Raw genomic sequence first — 24892 nt, 5'->3', positions numbered from 1 at the left:
CTGCTCTTCTTTTGTAAAACTTTACTGATGGTAAAATGTTGTCGAACTAAACACCAGTTGTAGACATCGAGACAGGCTCAGGTGAAGGAGAGCGCCTGGTGGATGGACCTTTTCCCATGAGTCCCTGCTGAGCTTAGTCCATATTACCAGGAAGTTACTTGAGATAAAATCTCTTTTTTGAGAGAGACCTGGCAAAGAGGCATTGGCGCACCCCCCCCCCCCCCCCAGCAATCCCCAGCTCAGATTTAACCCTTGTGCTATCCTATGATCCCACTCTTACTTTGACGTGTTCTCCCTACCATGACAAAGGTGGATAAAGGTGGAAAGATTTCATGTACCGGTAATCCATGGACACCAGTGAAGATCGCAAATCATTGAAGAAAAAAGGTTCAGTGCACTGTCTAGTGGGTCTAGATGACCCAACTCCCAACGTTAAAGTGCCTAGGATAGCACAAGGGTTAATCAACTCCCCCAATGCCAGATCTGGAGGACATGACCCACCCCGATCAACCCAGTCACACCCACAACAGCCACCGGCCCATTCAACCCAGATCGTGGCAGGAGGCAAGGTCCAACGTGACCACCATCGTCCTGGTGTGTACGTGTGTGTTCAGATGCTAAGGGGATGTGGTAAAATTGGTGGAGTGGGGACAAAATGGATGCCTCTGTCCTCCAACGGCGGCATCCAATCCCCCAAACACTCCCTCCAAAGGGCCTTCATGTGTGAAAGTGTGCATCATGGTGATCGATCTGTAGTATATGTGCTAAAAAGAGGTGCATTTAAAATTGGTGGTTCCCTTCACCAATGATCTCAACGTGTCTAAAGCAATTAATATCGGGGGGGAGGTCTCAGAATTTCAGGTCTCAGAATGTCTTGCACATCACTTAATCCAGCAGCACATTAAACAACAAGTTCTATAAACTTCCATCAAGGTATTTTTTTTAATCATTTTTCGTCAGAATTTAATGCACTCCCCCCCGTACAGATCAACAAAAGTGTTTGCACCAAACTTGGGATATAGAAAAGTCTTTGATCACCATATGATCCACAAACAAATTGTCTGCACATCTGATCTTAAAATTTTGTGCAGGCCACCCTGGGCCGTGCTGCAAGGGATAACCTAGCTAGGACCCCAGTGCCTCCCCAGCAGCCGGGGAATATACAGGATGGGTTTGTACCGGTGGGAAGGAAGCATAGTACTAAATGCAAAAACTTTCTGATAGCTCTAGTCGTGCAACCTGACAACCTGGAAACAGGACACGTTTACAGCTCTCTTCTGAGCTTCCTTTAGCGCTGGTGAAAACCCCATGCAGAGGTAGTCAAGTAGTTCCTAGCGTTAGCTTTTGTGCTGAAAGGCTGAAAGGAGTGAGACACAGAAACCTCAATACCAACAAGCAGAATTTATGATTTAATCAAATGTGGTTTATTAAACATTAGATCCATTTCCTCAAAGTCCCGTTTAGTCAATGAGTTATTGATAACACGTTTATAACTCCTTTGAAAACATATAGTCTATAAATCACCCTAACAGAAGGACTCAAAAAGCTGTTTTATTCATAATTATTTATTGCCCTCCTGGCCTGTGTGCAGAACTTTTGACTGAGCTTTCTGACTTTCTATCAACTACTGTGGATTTGTGTTACCAGTCGTTTCCAGACAAAATAAAGGCTGATGTTATTCCCACATATTAACGTGCAGCCAAGATGCAGATTGTGGCATTGACCGCATGGATATTAAATTCATCCAAGGCTAATGTTGTTGTTAGCACGTGTTAACCTACTCCTAACCCTTCTTCCCGCTTTGTTCCGCCACCAAAAAAGCACTGAACACAGATTAAAATAAATTGATGAGCGAACAGGCGCTTAAATAATCAATAACGATAATAAAAGCACATTCTGCGAATGTCCATATGATTTATTCCTTTTTTTTTTTTTTTTTTTTTTTTTTTTTTTTTTAACTTGTCCTGTCCAACAGCTGGGCAGACAGACGAGAGCTGAGGGCCTCTTGTGTTGGACATATTTTGCTTTAACAAGAGGGGTTATTAATCTTCTGACAAACCAGAGGTATGTCTGAATAAACCCCTTTTGTAATTGAGGCCAAACTTTATTAATTTCAATCATGTCTGAAAATCTTTGGTGTTGGACCGGACGGAAAAGGAAAGAGGGGAAGAAGAGAGAGGGACGCTAGAGAGAGGGGGGGGTAGGGGGTGATAATAGGAGGGGAAGGGGGATAAGACCATGAAGCAGCATACAGCAACAAGTTTACTGGTTGTTAATCATTATGGTAAGGTTCAAATGCAGTACAAAAAGGGCGGGGCCCGTCCACACACACACTCAAATGTTATAAACACACCTGCTAGCTGCAAAAATGTCCACCTGTCGACATGTACACAAAACAGATAGTGTTCACACACGCATACTTATGCCTTAAAACCAACTAGTGTGAAACATTTCAGTCATTCAGTCATGCAAGCTATTAGTGCAAAGGTGAGCTAACACCAGTGCTCAGGTGAGGTTTTATGTTCTTCTAAAATGGATGGTGGAACGTGAAAAGAAGGAGGGAGAGTGCCCAGCCATCCCCACCCCAAGACCCCCACCGCAGCAGCAGCGGCAGCCGGAATCCCCCCAACGCCACACGGGAACCGGCAGGGAACAACCGCCGCCCGGGCGACCAAGCCCGCCACCCAGGCCAGGGCCAGCAGGGCCGCCGCAAGGCCCCCAGAGCCAGAGGCCAGGGAAGCACGGAGGGAAAGAGAGCGCCGCCCCAGCCCAACCAGGAGAGCAGCCCCCCCGCCGCGCCGGGAGAACCCAACGCAGAGCCCCACCGGAGAAGGACGCCCACAGCCCCAAACGAGCACCCCACCACCACCCAGGAGTTCCGGGCATCCCCCCGCCCCAACCCCAGGTACGAGCCAGGACCCACCAAGGGAGACCCGCTCCGCACTCCAGGCAGCCATCCGCCCGGCCCACGGTTGGTCCAGGGAGGAGCGAGGCAGGGGGCCCGCCGCCCCCGCCCAGGAGGGGGGAACCCCGGGGAAAAAAAGAGGGCCCACAAGGGGTGTTATAAATATGGCCCGACCAGGCTCGGCCACAGTTGGAAATTTGGCGGGGCCCAGCACTCAGGAGCAAGGACCAGAACCCACCCCCCAGGGACCAGACACCCCCGGCTCAGATGTAATGTGAACTCCCCCACCGCGCGGAGAGAGCACCGCCGGGCCCAGGAAGCCGGCACCCCAGGGACACGGCCGCCGTTGCAAAGGGGCCCGCACCCCCCACCAGGGAAGAGGCAGGGGACAGATGGACCCAGGTCCCACCTTCCTTGCAAAATGTGTGTGCGTGTATGTGTGTTTGAGATGGTGTGTGTGTGCATGTGTGTGTGTTTATGTTGGGATGTATATATTGAGGGGGGAGGGGTGTGTGTACTAAGGGGGGTGCAGTTAAAATTGGCGGGTAGGGCACTAAGGGGACATCTCCTGATTACTCACAGTGACGTCCCCTCACCCTCCCCACCAAGGGGCCCTAAATGTCTAAGGTGCGGTTAAAATTGGCGGGTAGGGTGCTAGGAGGACATCCGCTGCTTGCTGGCAGTGATGTCCAAGCACCCCCCCTACCAAGGGCCCTACATGTCTAAGGTGCAAGTAAAACCGAAAGAGGGGGGGCCCACTCCATACGGCAACCATAGGAGGGGGGCCACTGCCTAGTAAACCCCCCCCCAAGGCTCATCGCAGGCTAAGCCCCCCACCCCCTCACCCTATTATGAGGTTATATGAGGAAGGGGGTAAGTTGGGGACAACTGATAGACTGTCCCCCGGTGGTCAAACAGCTGTCCCCTGCCCCCCCCCACCATATGATTTATTCCGACCGAAAGTGTAGCGTATGTAAACGTGTTATAATTGGAAAAAGTTTTTCTGGGCCCGTGTACACGGTTCAATTCTAATCCAATTTTTCATCCGATCGAAGATATTTTGCACATGTAACTGCGGCTTTAGACTCAATCCCCACTAAGCTTGTTAAAGAAACCTTCCCCCTAATTAATGAATCCATATTAACTATAATAAATACCTCTCTAAAACATATTATGTGCCAGAATCTTTCAAATATGCAGTTGTTAAACCTCTTCTGAAAAAGCCCAGTTTAGATCTTAGGAACTTGGTCAACTATGGACCAATATTAAATCTACCCTTTATTTCAAAAATCCTAAAAAGAGTCGTAGTTTAGCAGCTTTACGGCCACCTACAGGAAAATAGCCACTCTGAAGATTTTCAGTCAGGGTTTAGACCTCACCACAGCAAAGAAATATCACTAGTTAGAGTCTCTAATGACTTATTGTTGGTGTCAGAAAAGGGACTACTTTCTATTCTGGTCCTGTTAGACCTCAGTGCAGGTGACACTATCGACCACAGTATTCTACTCCAAAGATTAGAGCATGACATAGGGATCAGAGGATCTGCCCTCCAGTGGTTTAATTCCTATTTATCCATTAGGTACCAGTTTGTTACATTAAATGGACATTCCTCGCAGTGCACTCTAGTTAGCTATGGAGTCCCACAGGGCTCAGTTTTAGGACCCATCCTGTTTATGCTTTATATGCTGCCCTTAGGAAACGTAATCAGGAAACACAGCATTAGTTATCACTGTTGTGCGGATGATGCGCAGTTGTATTTATCCATTAAAACTGACCGGAATGACAATATTGAGCACATGTGTCAAATTTGGCCAACAGTGTAATTCAATTCAATTCAATTCAATTCAATTCAATTCAATTCAATTCAATTCAATTCAATTCAATTCAAATTTATTTGTATAGTCCAAATAAACAACAGTCGTCTCGATGGGCTTCGTAATTGGTCCACAAGATCACATGAAATGTGCATTAGAGCTGGCCCGCGGTATATACTGTACCATTGAAACTACAAATGGGAACCTAAACAAACCGTGCTTATCGCATATCTGCGGTTTTTACGTCACTTACATTAACCTAATCCTAACCGTGACATTTGAAGACGTAATTATTGTTGTTAACGGTTGTTTTAATATCTTAAAAGAATGGTAATGCCCACCGGACGGTGACGCATTTTGTCCAAAAAACAAGACCCCGGAAAGCGGGGCTGTTCTCCACACTTGGGGAAGAGATGGGAGCAAAGTACTCAGCTGTGTTGTTCCACAGTGAGGCCAGGTGGTTCTCTCTCTCTTCGAGCTCAGAAAAGAAATCCTGGTGTTTTTGGGGGAGGAAGATATGTATAACATTGCCAACAAGTTTAATGATGATCACTTTCTGATGAAACTGGCCTATCTCTGTGATATTTTTGGAAAGCTGAATGATTTAAATCTTCAACTTCAAGGCAGAGACTCACACCTCCCTCACCTGGCAGACAAAATCAGCGTATACACTTGTAAACTGGAGATGTACAGCAGGCGACTTGATGAAGGAAACACTGATTTATTTGAGAATCTGAGTGAACTTGGTGACAGGAATAATTCTTGCACCACCACAATAATTCCATGTCTCAAAGAGCACATGTCTACCCTGCGAGGATTCTTTCTAAAATATTTCCCAGACAACAGTGCTCAATAAGACTGGCTGAGAGATCCATTTACGCAGTAGCAGCTGCTGAGCAGGACTTGAGTTGCAGTAACAAACCTGCAACTACCTTTTGACAAGATGTATAGCCCAGGCAGTCACATTGCAGCCATTAACACAACTTTTTGTTTCTTTTTGCACATAGGTTCAATGTTATTGTTCTTACAAAGTGAAAGTTCCTTTATTTAGTTTTTTCTAGTCTTTAGCAGCAGGAATGTTTAAGATTATGATATGGTGTTAAAGTTTAACATATTTGGCTTATCTTGTCAGCATTTTTCTGCGGTGGGTGGGGAATGAACACTTTTCCTCCTCCAAAGGGGGGAACAAGAGAAAAAGTGTGAGAACCCCTGATATAACATAAGAAGACACTATATGAAAACTTTAAACATTACATATCAATTGCAGTTAATCTTTTAGTAAATATTGAGTTTGGCCTGTGACTTTACTTCACTGCTTAATTTTGGCCCACTGTGAATTTGATTTTGACACCCCTGATATAGAGAAACTTAATGCCTGCATTATAGACATCAAGACCTAGAATTATTTACTTCTAAACCCAGAAATAACTGAGGTTGTTATACTAGGTCCTAAAAACCTGAGAGATGCTCTGTCTGATCGGATAGTCTCCCTGGATGGCGTGAATATAGCCTTCAATCCCACGGTTAGAGACTTAGGGGTTTTATTTGACTAGGATTTATCATTTAAGGCTTGCATTTCACAGCCGTTTAAAACTGTATTTTTTCACCTGCGCAATATAGCTAAAATCAGAAATACATTAAATAAATGTGATACTAAAAAACTCATCCATCCATTTGTTACATCTAGGCTTGCTAGCAGCGTGTCCTAAAAGTTCCTTGAAAAGTCTCCAGCTTGCTGCTGTTTAAAATGCAGCAGCAAGATTGTTAGTAGGAACTAACAAACACATCACTCCTGTGTTAGCTTCACTTCACTGGCTACCAGTTGAATCTAGAATAAGTTCAAAATCCTCCTGCTGACCTATAACCCGTGTGCTATCCAAGGCACTTAACATGCTCACAATCATGAACATGTTTGGTCACAGGAGGCCAAAAGGGACAGAATGATGTCTGGAACTCTTTTTACCCTTGTGCTATCCTAGACACTTTAACACATTGGGAGTTGGGTCATCTAGACCCACTAGACAGTGCTCTGAACCTTTTTTCTTCAATGATTTGTGATCTTCACTGGTGTCCATGGATTACATGAAATCCTCCTTTGTCGTGGGTTAGGGTTAAGCGTCTACAATCCATTCACAAACTGTGGCGTAACTCGCCCGGCGCTGCCTCCCAGTCTCACTAAAAGACTAAAACTTAGTAAAAGGAGCGGGAGATGGACAGCTTTTCGTTGAAATCCTATGGAAGTTGCTGATGCACCACTGTAGTCGTTGCACGGATGGAAAGATGACGGCGTTTCATAAAACGAAAGCACCAAGACGGACCTCCATGAAAATGTTCGATTTTAATTTCCACTGCAAGCGTTACTGTTGTCAGTCGAATGGTGGCTGTAGAGGCGCTTCTCCTGGCTGTTCTCTGATTGTTAAGCCATCACTCAACTCGGTCTTCCAACTCGGGCAACCTGGCTTGAACCATAAATTAATGTTGAATTCTCTCGCAGCTGCTAGGTTCCCATGTTCCTCAGCGTAGCTGATAGCTTGCAGTTTAAACTGTGCTTTATTAGCATGTCTCTTTGCAGGTGACATGTTTAGGGTTACTAAAACAATGTTCTTCTGAATAATGCACATCCCTGCACTATGGTACTATTAGGGGGGTGTGTGTCTTCTTTGACGTCCTTACCGTTCTCATGCTGTCCTCTCCTACGTCCTCTCACAGAAGTCACACAACAACACATAAGGCGCACCGCACTATCTGGCGCACCATACATTTTGGTGAAAATTTAAGACTTTTAAGTGCGCCCTATAGTCGGTAATTATGGACCCCAAAATAAGCTGAAGGCCACAAATAAAGCAAGTCAGAGCTAAACTTGCTAAAGGCAAAGCAGTGTTGGGGAAAAACAAATCACACACTCACTCACAAAGCACGTCCACCAATATATTCATCGACAACACTAACATATTTACAGCACACCATACAAGTTTGGGGAAATACTTAGAAAACAAATTTCCAGTCGTTGTACATCTTACATAAAAAAGCCATTCGAATAATTCATGGTGTTGATTATGGGACACATACGAATGCAGTGTTTTTAAAGTCGGATTTATTAACATTATGGGAACTAGTGAAACTTGTTACAATCATTATGTTTAAAGACATAACTTACTTCCAGCAAACACACAACACATGTTCAAGGGCAGAGATGGGAGTTACGATTTAAGAAAACGGCTGAACTTCAAAAAGCAGTGCATTCGTACAACAAAAAAGAAAATCAATTTGTGGTGTGGATTTATGGAACGGATTGGATGAAGGTTTTATCTTTTTCCTGATTCACAGCAATGAGTGTAATTTATCTCAGTGTGAAGTGAGTCCATTTTTAAGGATTCGTAAATTGTTTCAGGGGTTAGGGGGAGTTTTATCTCAGTTGTTTTATGTATGGTCTGAAATATTTGGCCAAAAAAGGGGATTTTTTTGTGGGTTGGCTGAATGGGACAAGAAATCAGGTACCGGTGGTTGGGTTGTTTCAGTTGTTGTTGTTTCAGTTTTTTCAAGAGATTTTTGGCGGCTCCTTTCAGAGTGGAGTTCAGTTTTTTCAAGCTTCACTGATATGTTTGATGCTTTTGTTGGCGTCTAGGATTTAAAAATGTGCAGTTTTGTTAGTGGAGATTCTTTTGTGGTGCATTTTTGTGTTGCTACTATTGTTTTTGTTTCCTCGTCATGTTTTTTTAATGTAAATATTTGACTTTCATGTTGTTTGGTTATTACGTGTTTCAAAGCTAGTTTTTCTGTCCGTTTAGTTTTAAAGCTTTATATGCAAGGAAAAGTGTAGACATAAGCACACATATCTCTACATGGCCCTGTTTGTGTGTGATTTGCAGAATTCTGTGCATTCCCGTGTGTGTGTGTGTACATAAATGGAAACTGACCTACTCCCTGCAGGAATGTCAGGTATTCCTGTGGTTTCTGTGCTTCAGGGCTCCCAGGCGGTTGAGTCACCCATCGGTTTGTCAGTCGTTTCCTGGGCAAAGAAAAAAACACGGGATATTTGAGATACTTTGCGGTGCAGGGCTGTTTTGACCCCTCCCTTTGGGGCCCAAGGTAAAGGCAGGCATGGGTGCCTCTGCAATGAGACGACACAAAACAGGTCATATATACAGACACCTTTCAAACTTTAGACATGCACCTTTACCTTTTTTCCCTCTCTTTCTGCCTTTCATTTTTCTTTTTTTGAACCCTTTCTCCACTGCTTTGTGTCTTTGTCTTTGTCCTGGCTCTTGCCCAATATTGCTGCTGCTCTGCTGCATCTGCGAGTCAAATTCTGCACTTTCTGCTCCACGACTGTAACGTATTGCCATTGCTGATTACGCATCCCAAACCTTTTCTTCCTGGTGAAAACCCAAAAATTATGATTTGATCATTTGTGACGAGCTGAAAATCTTCCTTTTTGGGGGGAACTTAAACCAAAACACAGTACACACGAGTTGATTCTAAATATCTACAGCAGTAAAGTACAAGACTCAATAAAAAGAGATAAAGAAGTTATGGCACTAATAGATCATTTTTTTTATTGCAGTGCTTAATAACTTTTCCAAGTTCCTTCTTCCACAACAGGTGTGGAGGTTACTTACTAACTGCTACTGGCCTTAAATGTTTTTAAATTAAACTTCCAAAATCATTGGACCAGAAAAAACACCAGTTTTGTTTTTTTTAATTAGTACTTTGCTTTTGAAGAAATGCGACAGTCAATGCAGAATACACACTTTCCCTTAAAATGATTCTGTTAGACTTTTATTAAACTGAGACCGTGATGCCGTTAATACTGTTGACATTCATCCTAAGCCATATTTTCTATTTGGTCTGAGGAGTTTTGAAGGTGAAACAGAAGAAAAATCAGCAGCAGAATTACACTTTTCAGTTACAGTCTAATGCTGTGCACCTCCTGTGAGGTTTACTTGACTGAAAACTACTCATTTCATGGCATGAACCATGTGTTCCTGAGTTTTAGGGCGTATTCAGGCTGGAAAAGTCTGTTAGTCCGGACAGAGTCCGCCAAACTTGGTCCAGATCGAGTCCTGAACCCTGTGTTTGCTCTGTATTCAGACTGCCTTCTACTGGAGATTTCTGTTTTGAACCAAAGCTTGTAAACAAAAGCGTGTGACTACAGATCTCTTAAGTCATTGGTCTGGAAATATGAGGGAGGGGCAAAGCAACGAGAGAAAGAATAATGGAAGTCTGTGCATTACCGGGAAAGTTCACTGATTCAAACTTTATATTTAACCAATTTTGAAGGTCTGTATGAAAGTGGGGTACATCTCTTTTTACTGCTCATTGGTAAGGCGAAGGGAAGCTGAGGGGATGTCAGGCATGAAGGTACGCTGTTAAGTGTTTATGACATAGATTGTCGGGAACAGAAACGAGCAGCAATGTGGATCACATTAAAAGTTGTTTTAATAAACCTGCATTCATCTCACCACATTTAAATGAGTTGCTGTGTCTCATCAGTCCTCCGTTAACATCCCATAAGTTGTTCCGCTCCGAACACAGATCATACTCAGAGCGAACTGGAAGCTCAGTCTGATTGGAAACGAACTAATCCACCTCCAAAGAAGGGTCAGAGAGCGATTCCACTTGGGTTTTTTCCGACTGAACATTTGTTCTGGATTATCGGGAAAACTAACTCTGGTTCACTTAAAGTGAACCAAATGTGTCCTTAAAAACCCTCGTCACAAAAACTAGAGTCTAACTTTAAATACACCTGTAATGAAATGTCATGCATTTTCAGATCCCCTTCAGAGTCACAAGGTTGCTGGGGCCTATCCCACCCACTGCTGAGCAAAACTGGGGAAGTAGGAGACAGAGGTCACCAGTCTGTCACAGGGTCAATCAATCCCACTCAGACCAAGAGACGTCAACCAACCTGGGAAGCAGGCTTCTAGACTGTGGAAGGAAACCCACACATGCACATGCAAAAACATGCAAACTCCACACAGAAAGGACCCAGCCAGGATTTGAACCAGGGTCTTCTCACTGTGAGACGAGTGCCAAACACTACACCACTGTGCAGCTTAAAAATGTCATTGGTACATTAAAAGAACAAAAAACAAACATCTTTTCATTAAGATGGAATATTTTACTGAACACAAACTCCCATGATGCTCTCTTGTCTGCTCTAAAGTTCAGCAGTTTGGACAGAGCATTCTGAGCCTTTTAATAAACTGCACAGTTATAACAGAATGTATTTAAACTAAAAATATATTTAAACCAAAATATTGATATATTAGTAAACTCAGATATTTATATTTTTGTTTGTTTTATATTTAAACTAAATACAATTATGAAAACAGAAATAGCAAAACAGCCTTTTTGGTAAATATCTGTTTACTTCGCTGACATGAATCCAGCACAGCTTTAACTGGTACTGTCCGTACAGAAGCGAACACAGCTTTAGATGATTCATGCGTCCGACCAGCTCAAAGCTTCACGTGGGACAGGAGTTCATCTTTGTCCATCTTGTAGTGACTTTTCTTCCAGATGTCACGCAGCGTCTGTAAGGTGGTGCCGATTTCCTTTCCTGAGGTGATACCGATCTTTCTGAGGTCGTGGCCGCTGAGGGGAAAGCGAGGATTGGACCAGCAGCTCAGCTCTGACAGGAGCTTGTCCTCCCCTTGATACTTTAACAGTTCACACACTTTACTCTGACAGTCTGGGTCCCGGCTCTGAGGAGATGAAGAACAACAAGTTCATGCAATACAACACACCTGCAGAATGATTCTGATGTAGGTAAAGGTCAGAGAAAACTGCTGTCAAGTCCTGCTGGGGATCTGGTCTCCTTTTACTGAAAAAGTGAACAGAATGATCTATATACTGTATTTAGGAGCATATTTATGGTCATTCTTACGCCATTGTTTTCAGGTGGGTGGATGAATGTAAACCGTTGACTGTATCCCAGAACTGGACTGAGCGAGTGTGACGTCATCCATAGAAAAGTATTCTCTTACAGCTCTAACCTAATTACGGTAGAATGTGATTGGTCCGAGTCGCTCTGAGTCAACATTTCTATGGCAACCCCTCCCACTAATCAGGAGTGATTTGGTTGGAAGGCCTCCCCCCTCCCAGTGAAAGCGGATCAGGGGAATCTGTGAAGGGTCCAACGGGCACCACATGCTTTTATTGAGGCATCTGATTGGTCAGTTTTTAACTTAAATAACTGAACTACAAAAGACTATCATGAAATAAATGAGGATTTTCGTGAAGATGTGAGAAAAAAAATCAAGTATTAGAACCAGAATGGTTATTCGGATGGCAAAATGTTTGTACTTTTTAGATAAAAAATGTTAAAGATAGATCATATAAAAGGCAGGTAAGGAATAAAGGCATAATTCTCAGATATTCTAAATAAATATAACAGCACATGTTTTCATCAAGTTCTTTAGAAACTCTCTGAATTGGGGAATGGTTCATGCAAATGTCCCTGTATTTATTTATTTTTTTGTTGTAGCTTAGCATAAATAATGTACCATTTCTAGCTTATGGACTCTACCACCTTCACTTGGTAAAAGGGGAAACAGTCATCTGGATTATTGGATTGTTCTAAAGCCTATGAAGAGATAGTGCAGGTGTTCAATGCAAGAAAGGGGAGGTGGTTTCACACCAATGAGTGGAAGAATGTTATTTGTGATCCACTCATGTTCATCACAACAAACTAAATCTTTTATCCCAAATCCCTAATATAGCTTCACATAGCCAGAATCCTTCAATGGACAAGAAAAGGTAAAGGGAGGGGTGTTCTGTGAGGAGTGACAAATACAGAGACTCACATCAATGATGAAGTCTGTGAAAGGTCTGAGGGCGTCCGGCTGCTTTTCCCGCCTACAGAGGTCGCGTCTGTGTTTGACGAGGAACAAGCCTAGACTCTTCTCTTCTCTGGACATCTTCAGCCGGATGTCCATCTTTTCCACTTCCTCTGGGCAGCGGAGGAGAGCAGCCAGGACAGTGATTGGTTTAGGCGAGAGGTGTTGGGAGTTCTGCCAGACTACTTTCATACCCTCAACATCGCCTCCTGGTGGCAAACCTGACAGAACGGGAATACACAGACACACAAGTCTACCTTAACCCATACGAACCCAGACCCACTTTTTCCTACAGATAAAATGATGTGTATTTTACCACCAACCAGGTGCACCACAGAATCCGTTTCTGATGTCACCACGGCTTTTTATGGGTTAAGAGAATTCAAATGTCTGGGATAGATGTCAGGCGTCTGAACACCTTGAACAGAACTGAGATGTTTTAACGGGTCGAGGTCGCTGCTGGACGCTTGTCCAAAAGTGTGTTTATAAACCTGACGCCCCCACCGCGTGTGGGAGGAGCTACCGTCAAAGGTTTTTCTCGCCCTCCCAATGAAAGACACAGAAGGAGTTGAGAGATCCAGCGCATTTTTATTTGAAGAGCTCCACAAAGCTATCGGCTTTGTGGAGCTCTTTTGATGATGAACACGGAGCTGAAAACTTGGTGATGATAAATGTTTCTAGTGAAAATGAACAGTTTGCCGTGGTGGCCCACCTGATCATCATCAAACCACTGCAGTTCTTTGAACCACAGTAATTAACGAAATTCCAGCAGACTCTGAAGTGGAGTTAAGCGGCTTTGCACTGATATGCAAACACTTTTCTTTAGTCATGTGTTGCGTTGTTTTCTCCGCGTCAGAATCAGCCGCTTCCTGTTGACCATGTGAAGAGTTACTTACGGTAGTTCAAAGAACATGTTTTAGGCGCTGATGTTGAAGAGTTAAACAAGTCTGTAGTAATTCTGCTAATAGTTCACGCCCGTTTTGTGAGCCACATTTTCAGAACCTCCAACTGTTGGGTTCTTCTGTGAAGTCAAAGTCTGTCAATTTAACCCTTGTGCTATCTTAGATGACCCCACCCTTATATTGACGTGTTCTCCCTACCATGACAAAGGTGGATAAAGGTGGAAAGATTTCATGTAATCCATGGACACCAGTGAAGATCACAAATCATTGAAGAAAAAAGGTTCAGAACACTGTCTAGTGGGTCTAGATGACCCAACTCCCAATGCCTAGGATAGCACAAGGGTTACACGCTTTTTTCTCACCTATGTATTGTGCCAGCTCCATCTTATAAATCAACTCCAGCAGATGAGCAGCATGATTACCGACCACTATTTTCTTCAGCTCCACCCAGATTCTCTCTCCGGATATGAACGCCAGTCCCTGGCCGTGTTCCTTGATGGCAGCCAGAGTCTCCGGCTCGTGCTCATCGGGTTTTAAAGCCACTCTGCCATAAAACCTGCAGAAAATCACAAAGGAGGCAAAAGTTTGCCACAGACCACAGAAAAAGTAGAACTTCCTTCTTCCCCAGGTGAACCTGAAATAACGGAGTATTCGCAGGAAGTCCTCCTGAATTCTTTGCTCAGGACTTCCAACAAAGCGCACTCTATGGTTCTGCAGGTCTTCATATCCTTTAAAATAGTCATATAAGGTTCCATCAAGCCCTGTAAAGAGAGGAGGGGCATAAGACAGTGATCTCCTGCAAACTACACACCTGACAAAGCGGTGGCTACCTAAAAACATGGAGTTGATGGTGAGGTCTCTGCGTTCTGCGTCCTTCTGCCAGTCCATGGTAAACTCCACCTCTGCATGCCGACCATCTGTCTGAACATCCACCCGCAGCGTGGTTACCTCAAAGTTTTCATTGTGCAGCTGCATGGAGGAGAGGATTAGATGTGAAACTTCAGCCAAAGATTCCGATCAGCTAACGCTGCTCATCGTCAGAACGGATCAACGTGTTTTAGGCAGTTTTTACAATAGTTGCAGCACTAAACCCTCAAGTTTCTAAAACATTGTGATACCTTTTTAAGAATAGTTTGAAACTAAAAGCCTCTCATTGTTCAAGGGCAGACAAAACAATCGACAAAGTTCAAGATGACAAACTTTTCTCACTGGAGTTTTGTAATAGAGTGGAGAGAATACGTACTTAATCCCTTTCTGATTTTGTAGGTTTATAATTGACAGTCTGTCATTGGAATGGTGGCTTCATTTGAATGAGGATCAGTCCATTAGACTCTAAACTCTCCAACATGGAAAGAGCTTTCAGTCGATTTAAGGGAGAAGACTGTAGACCTGCGCCAGACCGCAATGGACCACAAAACCATAAGCAAGAAGCTGGGGGTTACCATAGCAACTGTTGCTGCCAATAACAATAAATGTGTACCCCTTTTTATTAAGCGGATTTCTTGATTTCCCGTCTCACTGTTCAAATGAATCAACCATCAGGATGACAGACTGTCAGTTTCTTTTTAAATTGACAAACCTACAAAACCAGAAAGGGTTCAAATACTTCACATACATTCATTCAGTGATGCTATTCTCAGTGCTGACTTTACAGTATGAATCAAATCCCTGTCATCAGGAACAAATTCTAGAACCTTAACAATACAAAAGGAACCTGTCTGGATTGAAGAACAGACAGGTTCCCAACAGAAACATTGTTGGAGCAGCGGCAGATCCTCTCCAACCAATCGCTTCGTCCAGACTATTTCCTGAAGTTCCAAAGAGTCCGGGAGGAGACGGAGGTTTTCCCTTCAACAAATGCAGATTGTTTTTGGTGTTGAAAGCCCTAAATCGTCTTAACCGTCAGAAAATGCAGTGATTATTTAGAATTGCTTCAGTCTCCCACGTCACTGTACACAGTCCATCACCTATGGAAGTTATATGCAAATCTCTAGTGACAATTCAATTTGCAATTCAGGCTTGGAATATGAAGATACATTTTGAAAATATTAAAATTTATAATTCAAAATGACAATGGAAATATGAAAATATTAAATAAAAACTAAATAATTTGCATTTTAAACTTTTATGGCTTCTGACGTCATAATTCAAATGACAATGCATTTTGCAATTTACAATCTTAAAAATGACATTTATATGCATGAGTTGCTTGAAATTCATTTTTAAGTCAATTCAAATCTTTTGTTTTGTAAAATGCCGTTTTTGTGTCAGAATTCGAATGAAATCGTAAAACAGCGCCCTCTGGTGTCATTTGCAAAGCATTGCGCTTTATGCGTGTCACAATTCAAACAGAAATGCAAACTGTCAGACACTCATTAGGGCGGAACCTATGGAGTCCTATACTGTTCATAATTAAATAAATAAATATTTAATTAAATAAATAAATATGACCTCATGCAAATACACAATAAACCAATAAATCTCTCATAAATATATAAAAAGATCATGAAATGGTGAAAAAGCTGCACACTGATTTTAAATTAGCCATTGTATTATTCAATATATTTCATTTTGCTTTAAAAACCTGTTCATTATTTTAAAACAACATTTTAAAATATTCATTTTTAATCATGTTGAATATTATTATAATTCTATCTTTTTTCAGAAGCTCGTATTTCAAAATCAATATTTTCCAAAGTAGCTTTGTTTTTATTTCATGTTGCTGTTTTTTCACAATGGCTTATTTATTTCATGAAGAGCTTTTTCAGGAGAATGACTCTGTCTGTCAATCAAACTAGACAAGGTGGAGACACTTTTGTGATTGGCTACTCCTTTACTCAGACATGAGCAGCAGCACCCTGACTACATCGATCGAAGATGCTTCACCAAACGGCGCAAGGCACACTCTTCAACACTAGGGGGAGTATGCACCTCAACACATCCACAGTGTTACAAGAAATTGGGCAGTTTTGGTTCTAAATTTGGGGATAAAAGTGGCTTTGGGCGAGTTTGCATAATTCGGGTGATTTTGTGGTCGGTTCGGAAATTTTCATCTTCTCATGAACATCTAGTAGTGGCTTGAGTTAGGCTAAGTGGTTGTTGGAGTTCCACTAAGCTTCTATGACCTGGAGTTCCATGAATGCACCATGCCGCGTGTGGGAGGGGCTATCAGCTAATGTTTTTAGCCTGATAGCCACATGGAGCGGTTGCTTGTGCTTATCTCAGTAACAATGCATGGATGCACAATGCACATGGAGAGTGTTTAGATGTCAGAAACGTCATCGCAGGAAAGGTTCAACATTTTCCCTCAGAGGGAAAAATAAAATCAGAGGACCTGATTATAATCATTGTCTCAATGAAAATAGAAAATATCATAAGGTTCAGGAGGCCCGAGCAGGCTTGTCCCGCTTTGCGCAGCTGCCTGGTCTGACTGTCGCTCCGCCAGCTCACCTCCTGCGAGCCGACATCAGGCACGATGTGAGCTCTGAGTGAATGGCGTAAGAATGAGGAGTGTTTGAACCAGGGACTTCGAGACGTGGACGACCGGAGCTTCTCTGTGGTTTGGTCCACACAAACCCTCAAACTACAAAAACAGAGTCGTCCATGTTTGCATCTTTTGCAGCAGACAGATTGTTTTTCTCTATTTGATCTCTAATGTCAGCAAAGCCGTGCAGATATCACTGAAATATGTCATCTCTCTGACTGGCACACCGCTGAGCGGGTATCGAGCAATATGAGTCGATTTCCATGGATGAGCCAATGAGCGTTTAGATCCCGCCCACTTTCACTGATTGACAGACAGAGTCATTCTCCTGAAAAGGCTCTTCATGAAATAAATAAGCCATTGTGAAAAACAGCAACATGAAATAAAAACAAAGCTACTTTGGAAAATATTGATTTTGAAATACGAGCTTCTGAAAAAAGACAGAATTGTAATAATATTCAACATGATTAAAAATTAATATTTTAAAATGCTGTTTTAAAATAATGAACAGGTTTTTAAAGCAAAATGAAATACATTGAATAATATGATGGCTAATTTAAAATCAGTGTGCAGGTTTTTCACAATTTCATGATCTTTTTATATATTTATGAGAGATTTATTGGTTGATTGTGTATTTGCATGAGGTCATATTTATTTATTTAATTAAATATTTATTTATTTAATTATGAACTGTATAGGACTCCATAGGAGCCTAGCAGCTTCTTACACTTCCTCTTGACATCCGTCTATGGAACGAGTGTGAATCCTAAGGCAGAGGATGGAAGAGCTTCCCTTTCTCAGCTCCAAACACGTCTGCTGTAGAAACCAAACTTTTCTCTCGTCTCCTCCGGTTTAAACCTAAACTTTGTGATGAAGATTTTCATCACAGGAATTTTTTAACGTCAAAGTGGAGGCTAACAACCGAACATTAACTTCAGCCGCCTCCGACTTTTAGGGAGTGACAGATACATAAAGCAAAATAAAAAACTGACGTTTTCTGAATCTAATAATAAACCTGAATCCAGCGTGTCTGCGTCTTTATTATCTGTGTGTGTGAAACCTTCAAACGTCAGTCGTTGCATATTATTTTCACACAGAGCAGCTTCTGGTGCGTGGAAACAACTGCCTCAATAAATCCGTATTTGGAGGAGAACTCCTGGTTTTGTCTGTAAACAACAACTTCATTTTTCTGTGAAGTCAAAAGCTCTTCTTCGGTTTCCTCACTGACTCTTCTCTCCCCAAATAAAACTTTCCAAATAAGTTGGACTGTTTGGCTTTAGTTAACTTTGGGCCACTAACTTAGCAAAGAAGCCGCTTTAAGTCCCGGGAAATTGACCCGGGAGTTTTTTCATAGTAAAACTTCCTTCAGGATCAGAAATCTAGTCGTATTTATTTTATTTTCCATCTGTGGTCCGGTACCAGGTGGCCCACGGACCGGTATCGGTCAGTGACCCGGGGGTTGGAGACCACTGTCTTAAAGGACACAGCAGCTCTAAAGATGTGCTCCAAAGAATCTCTTCAAGAGCTACAACACAGCAGCTGTGGCCATAAACACAGAAGCTAATTCATTCATTAGCAGCATTCTCTTCCTATTGGTTGTTGTTGTTGACAGTTTTCTCGTGATGACAACATCCACTGTGTCGATATCACGCAAAATCACATCATAGATGTGCAGCCGACAGATCTGCAACAACTGCATGATGCTATCTGTCAATATGGACCAAACTCTCTGAGGAATGTTTCCAGAACCTTGTTGAATTTCTGCCACCAAGGATTGAGGCCGTTCTGAAGGCTAAAGGGGGTCCAACCCGGTACTAGCTAATATGACCTAATAAAGTGGATAGTGAGTGCAGGTCGACAGTAAAAGCTGTTTTTTATCAATGACTTAAGCACGACTAAACTGGCAGTATTTTTATGAATGAAAGCTAGTGACTAGAACTAGAACGGGCGGTGCTCCCATTCTGATCACACCTCCTGAAGTCTTACTCGTGCTGTAATGGTGCCGTGCTTCTCTCCTTTGTTGTTGATCATCCTGATCCCTGCTGCTTGAAACAGACTCTTCATCTGCTCTGGAGTTGCTGTTGTGGCAAAATCGACATCTTCTGGTCGCTTTCCAGATAGTAGATCACGCACTGCTCCCCCAGCGATCCGCAGCTCATACTGGTGTTTCTCAAACAACCCTGAAAAGATCAGAGAAAAGCATCGTCTTTAGCACTGGAACAGACCCTCATTAGCATCCTGTAAAATGAAAGACAACAAAGTTGGAAATTCAGTGGATTCATGTTTATTATATTTAATGATGATTATGATAACCTTCCTCTGGGTCCTGCAGCCAAGGAAAAAGATCAGCACTGGTCACACCTATTTGGAAAATTACGTGCAAATAGACTCTTTCTTTCTGTAAAACAAACACTTTCTATGATTATTTCTTGTTGTTGTGTTTGATTTGATCTAAAAGACACTTAATACAAATACTGTCAGACATTAAGTGGGGGGACCGCTGCTTTAAAGTATCCCCCCCCCCCTGAGCTTCAGTATATTCTCAGCTGGATCAGCCGTTCACTTGTGTTACTGTAGATGCAGATCTAGTTTTAGAAAATCATCTAAATAAAAACAGGTCTAGATGTTTTTTCTCCATCAACACTTCATGGTGAATTGTGTGAGCGCAATCGTAAAATTCTGGGATTCTCAGAACAGGTAAGCCTGCGAATGACCATGTTGACGTCACAGACTCCGCCTCTCAGCCACCGGCACACCTGCAGTAAAGGGCCGGACTCATTGACCTTAATGTTTTTTTAAATGGTTTCCATCCACTACTGTCTGCATTTGGAACGCATTCGTCCCTCTGGTGGTATAAATAAAGTTGTTTGCATTTGAATGTGTGGAGGTGTCATTACATCATAAAACGAGCGTCACCTGCGAGTCCCTTCAGCCCCTCCGTGAACAACGACTGGAACTCGGTGGTCTTCAGGCGCATCGTGAAAAGGTTTCTGGCAGAAATACGGCTAAACCGAGAAATCACACAACCCCACATCTACACACAAACAAACACGGACACACACATCAAGCTCCCAACAGAATCATGCGCTACCTGCTACTACCGTTACTATTTTTGCGTTCGCCTCTATCTCACAATAAAAACAAACCCAACACGTGTCGTTTAAAGGTACGTTAGCGACCGCGCCAGTCAATGCTGAGAAACGGCGGTGTTTTCGCCTTCTTGTTTTCAGTTTCAGGTTGGTATCGACGGGCTTGTTAGCGCCACCCTGTGGACGGGAGGACAGCTCAGGAAACAAGCGACCAAAAAAAGACCAGACCGATGGAAGGGGAAAAAAAAGTTTATTTAATTTTATTTTGCAAACCTTATTAAATGTAACAATTCAATACACAAAAATGCAAAACAGCAACAAGAAAGGAACAAACCAGGGGGTTATTATTACATTTGACAGAAAAACATTGAAACTGACACACAGATCGATTGTTTTAATGGCTTTCTTATTGTCAGAATTTCTTATTGTGTTCAAACTCATTGATAAAGACAGAAAAATGAGGGGTGTGATTTGTAACTTTGGATTTATGAATGTTCCATTTGCATAAAAACAATAAGAGATTATCAACGTGTAATTGTTCTTTTTTATGAGATGGACCAGTGACGTGTGGTGAGGTTGATGGTTGGTGAGGCACTGACTCCTCTGAATATTTCACCATTCATCCAACAGCAGCTAACAGCTTATAAAATACACAGAAGAAGATATTTGTCCAAAGAGTATTTATTTTATAGATAGATAAGACAGTCTTATTGTGTATAAATTATTCATATGTACTGTAAACAAATTGAAGTATACAGATGTGTTCAGCACACATTTGACCCTCAGTAACTATTTCTGGTATTTTTCCAACTTCAAATTCTGGTACTTTAATCAGTTATAAAATGTTGTCTGTGAAAATGATAATGAAAATCATAAAATGAAAATAAATGATTTTACTTACATTTTTTTCCACTTACTCCCATGTTATTTTTAAAAAACAAACATTGGAAAACATGTTTGGCCTTACTTTTTGAATCCATGTGTCAATCCCTCTCCACAAAAAGCTCTGTGATCTTTTGGAAAAGTCTTCCTTATTTTCCTTTCGTTTATAAGTTTCTCCCTCTAAATGGAGACACTGCCGGGGCAATATAATAAGCAATCACCACTGTCCATTTTATTCTATAAACCAACAAATTTATTAAATGTTCAAATTCATCTTCAAACACACTTCAACAGAGAACAAAGGTAAGAATTGCATATTGTGATTTTTTTTAAAACCATAATTACAATCATAGTAACACTAGTGCCAAGTACCACAGTGCCTCCTGCAACTGCAACATCTAGAACAGACCACCATAGCATGTGTCAGAAGTAAGAGCTCTGTCTCTACCTCTGATCAACCACAGCAAACTTAACCCTGATATTATCCTCAAATTTTACCCATACATTTCACGCTTGGGGTCAATTTGACCCCAGGGATATTTGGCTTCAGAAAATGATTTACATAAAATAGTTAACCAAGTTTTTGGTGTTAGGCACATTGTTTAATTGTTGAATACATAAATGACCCCTTGATAATGAAACAGATCAATGGGTTGACCTGTTCTCTAGCGCCACCATCAGGCCAAACTTTTAAATTACAATGAATGTATCTTGAAAGGTTTTCATACAAATCTCCTCAAATTTACTGAGAACATTAATGACCACAAGAGTTTGAACCCTATTGGTTTTGGTGATATGACCTTTGCTGTAGCGCCACCATCAGCTTAAACATTCAATTTTAGAGTTAGTCTATCTTGAAAACTTTTCATCCAAATCTTTTCTAATTTGGGGTGCACACTCTCACAGGATAAAGCATATTGGCTGATATTGGTGACCCCCTTTCCTTTTATGAACATATTTATTTACTTTTTTTTAATCTCCTTTTTTGTGATATATTTGTGGTTAATCACTATAATGTCTCACTTACCCTTCCTCTTTTCTTTTCCGGGCTTGGGACCGGCAGTGGCAGAGTTTTTTTATTTCCTTTTTATTCCATCTTCTTTTTTTAATGTTTTTGTGTGAAACAGAAAATCATAATGAGATCATAAGTCAGATTGTCAGAAGATGGAACAGTTCTATATGCCCAGAGTCGAGCTTTTGGTCTGCACTACTGTACACTGGATGTGCAGAGAGTTTGTGCATGTTCCTTGCAGACATATTTCTTGCTAAGAGTGTGTCCTACCAGACACACAGTCAGTCATGTTGAAGACAAAGTCATAATTTGAGCTCTTCATTTGAGAGATGAGATGAGACAAAACGTTATTTATCCCACGATGGGGAAATTCTGTTGTATGCGGCAGCAGCAAAGTGACGTTCAGCAAAGTAAAGTGCCCTTCACGTGTTACAGTTCAACATTATAATGTATATATAATAAAATATATAACCATCAGTTGAAAATATTTTACTTGAGATAATTTTAGAAGGGAGGCATGTGTAGTTGGAAAGACTTGGATGTGATCAACTCACACGCCTACATTGGCTTCCTCATTTTGGCAGGATTTCACACCTCACCACGAGAAATATCAAAGTTCTCGTGGGAATAGTTGTTTTCCCCACCCCCCTGTTATTTATCAACTCTGCACCTGAAGGTGTGGGCATGTTAGGTCACACACACAGACAAGTTTTACACAGCTAAAACAGCCTGGGGTCAAATCGACCCCAAGGATAATAGGAGGGTTAATCACAGAATTAAGTGAAGCTCAGTGCGAGGTGTTGGTTGTGCCACTCTGCCTGCAGTACTGAGTGTTATATTTGGACCTGATCTCCTGTCTCCTGACCCCGTATCTGACTGTTTGGCTGTCCCAGACGCTCGCCTGGATTCTGATTACTCCCTGTTACTTCTCTGATGCTCTCATGCTCTGCCTGCCTGACCCTGATTTAGCTTTGTGGACTTTTAACTGGGCTAATAAACCTGCTGCCTTTGGATTCAGCCATCTGCGGTTATTGTGACAGCATGCATGGACTTTCAAATCTACTGCATGTTCAAATTAAAATATGGGGCGAACCTCACCATGTTGGGCATGTGTGAGCTGTGCAGCCAAGGTGTGAGACTAGCAAATAAAAACCTGGACCTGAACTTAAGAGTCATCTGCCTCCTATGTAAACCAGGCCACTCTTGTCACATCACATTGTGACAAACCGTATATACAAAACAGCTGTGGTGCAGCTGATTATAGGGACCAAAACCTATCCATCCATCCATCCATTCTTCCATTTTCAGCACCTGCTGAAAGGCAGGTCCCAGATCTTCATCTGTTGTAGTTATGCCCACGCCCTTCCTGTGCTATAATGTGATGAGTAGCAAAATAACAGCTGCTTTTCATACCATGCCACCTTCTGGACAGATACAGAAAACTTACCTGGCTTATCACTTACCTATTTAACTAATCTTAATGTTCTTACATTTTCTGATTTTTCATCAAATCTGGGAGATCACAGGGAGGGCGAGACTAAACCCCTAAATGTCAGAGCAGTGAGGCAGTGGTCCAGCATGGGGCAACTTTTCTTCATTGAAGAAATATTCTCTTGAATTTTGCGTCTGCTGGTATTCCTGTTAACACATTCACCTGAGAAATCTAGGAAAAACTATATTAAGGAGCAGAACCAAATGGCACAGATTCCAATCCTTTGTGTACAGTATCAAAGATGCACCGCCACACAAAATTACGTTACCCAACACAACAGCATGTAAACATCACAAAAAATAGAAGCACATAGACAGTTCAAAACTGATCAGTAAGGCAGATGCAGTTGAAATAAAAACAAAACAAGTGTGTAAAGAGAATTTGTGCAAAATAGCATGTGAAAGGTAAAACCAGAGGCAGACAGGTGAATGAACAGGTGAAAACCAGAGATTTAGTATTTCAGACGTTTGATGGTAGTAGAAACTGTCATGGAGCCTCACTGTTCTGACAGGCAGGCTGCCGTATCTTCGGCCTGAAAGGAGGAGATTGCGTTGCCTTGGTGATTGTGTTGCCCTCGCCAGGCAGCGTTGTTTTGGCAGCTCCTTGATGGTTGGCAGCGTGACCCCCAATGATCCGTCAGCTGACCTCACCACCGTCTCCAGTGCCTTTCTGTCTTAGGCACTGCTGCCTTGCACGCTCTCAACGATGCTTCAGTAGAAGGTGGTGAGGATCGCTGGGTGGAGCACCTCTTTACAGCAGAGGTGTGCCACTTCCAGGTGATGTAGTCTGCAATATGGACCCCAGAAACTAAATATGTGCTGATCTCTGCAGCAGTGTCCTGGAGCAGGGTGTGCCGTGTCCTCCTGAACTGGATCATCAGTTCTTTGGTTTTCTCCACATTTAGGATCAGGTTTTGCTGGTGCCCCATCCCTCAAAGAGCTTCAGCTCTTCTCTGTCGCCACCCTAAATGACACCCACACCACTGTGATGTCATCTGCTTTTTTAATTATGTGGTTAGTGTTGTACTTATAGCAGTCATTGGTCATCAGGGTGTAAAATGGGGGGGGGGGTTTAACTGGAGCACAGATTCAGAAAAGAATTAGTACCTTAAATGAATAAACATTAAAGGTTAAAGCTGGGAGCAATGAACTGAAAAGGAATGTGGGGGAGATCTGATACAAAAATATAAACAACACTTTTGTTTCTGCTCTCATTTGTCATGAGATGAACTCAAACATCTGAAACAGTTTCTACAAAATAACCATTCCTCTCAAATATTGTTCACAAATCTGTCTAAATCACTATCACAGGTTCAGACAGATTTATGAACAATAAATAATAAAAAAAATTATTGCAGATCTTTGAGTTCATCTGGGGACAAAAATCGTCCAAGTCATTTCTCCAACATTCTGTCTTTAGAGAAGTTGGAGCAGTCTGTGGCTTGCCGATGGGCCTAACGAACAATAGGGAG

The 24892-nt window shown here is 42.1% G+C and overlaps 1 protein-coding gene across 4 annotated transcripts; it reads right to left on the bottom strand.

The window, feature by feature from the left end:
• Nucleotides 1-10819: 10819 nt before the first annotated feature.
• Nucleotides 10820-20195, bottom strand: trnt1 (tRNA nucleotidyl transferase, CCA-adding, 1). 4 transcript variants are annotated; one of them, XM_004068602.5, is made up of 7 exons: nt 19863-20195; nt 18933-19126; nt 14293-14431; nt 14097-14223; nt 13825-14018; nt 12528-12781; nt 10820-11426 (listed from the first exon to the last, which is right to left on the bottom strand). In XM_004068602.5, the coding sequence occupies exons 1-7, from the start codon at nt 19978-19980 to the stop codon at nt 11181-11183; spliced, it is 1272 nt and encodes a 423-aa protein (XP_004068650.1). In that variant the 5' UTR covers nt 19981-20195; the 3' UTR covers nt 10820-11180. The 4 variants fall into 4 exon arrangements, with proteins under 4 accessions (XP_004068650.1, XP_020558755.1, XP_078804094.1 ...); XM_020703096.3 differs by having other exon boundaries at nt 19844-20194; XM_078947968.1 differs by having other exon boundaries at nt 18918-19126; nt 19863-20191.
• Between the last annotated feature and the right edge of the window lie 4697 nt (nt 20196-24892).

Source organism: Oryzias latipes, chromosome 5, assembly GCF_053564925.1.
Source record: "Oryzias latipes strain Hd-rR chromosome 5, Olatipes_Hd-rR_3.1".
Taxonomy (NCBI): Eukaryota; Metazoa; Chordata; class Actinopteri; order Beloniformes; family Adrianichthyidae; genus Oryzias; species Oryzias latipes.
Note: the sequence above shows the minus strand (reverse complement) of the source record. Positions and strands in the feature narration are given on the sequence as shown.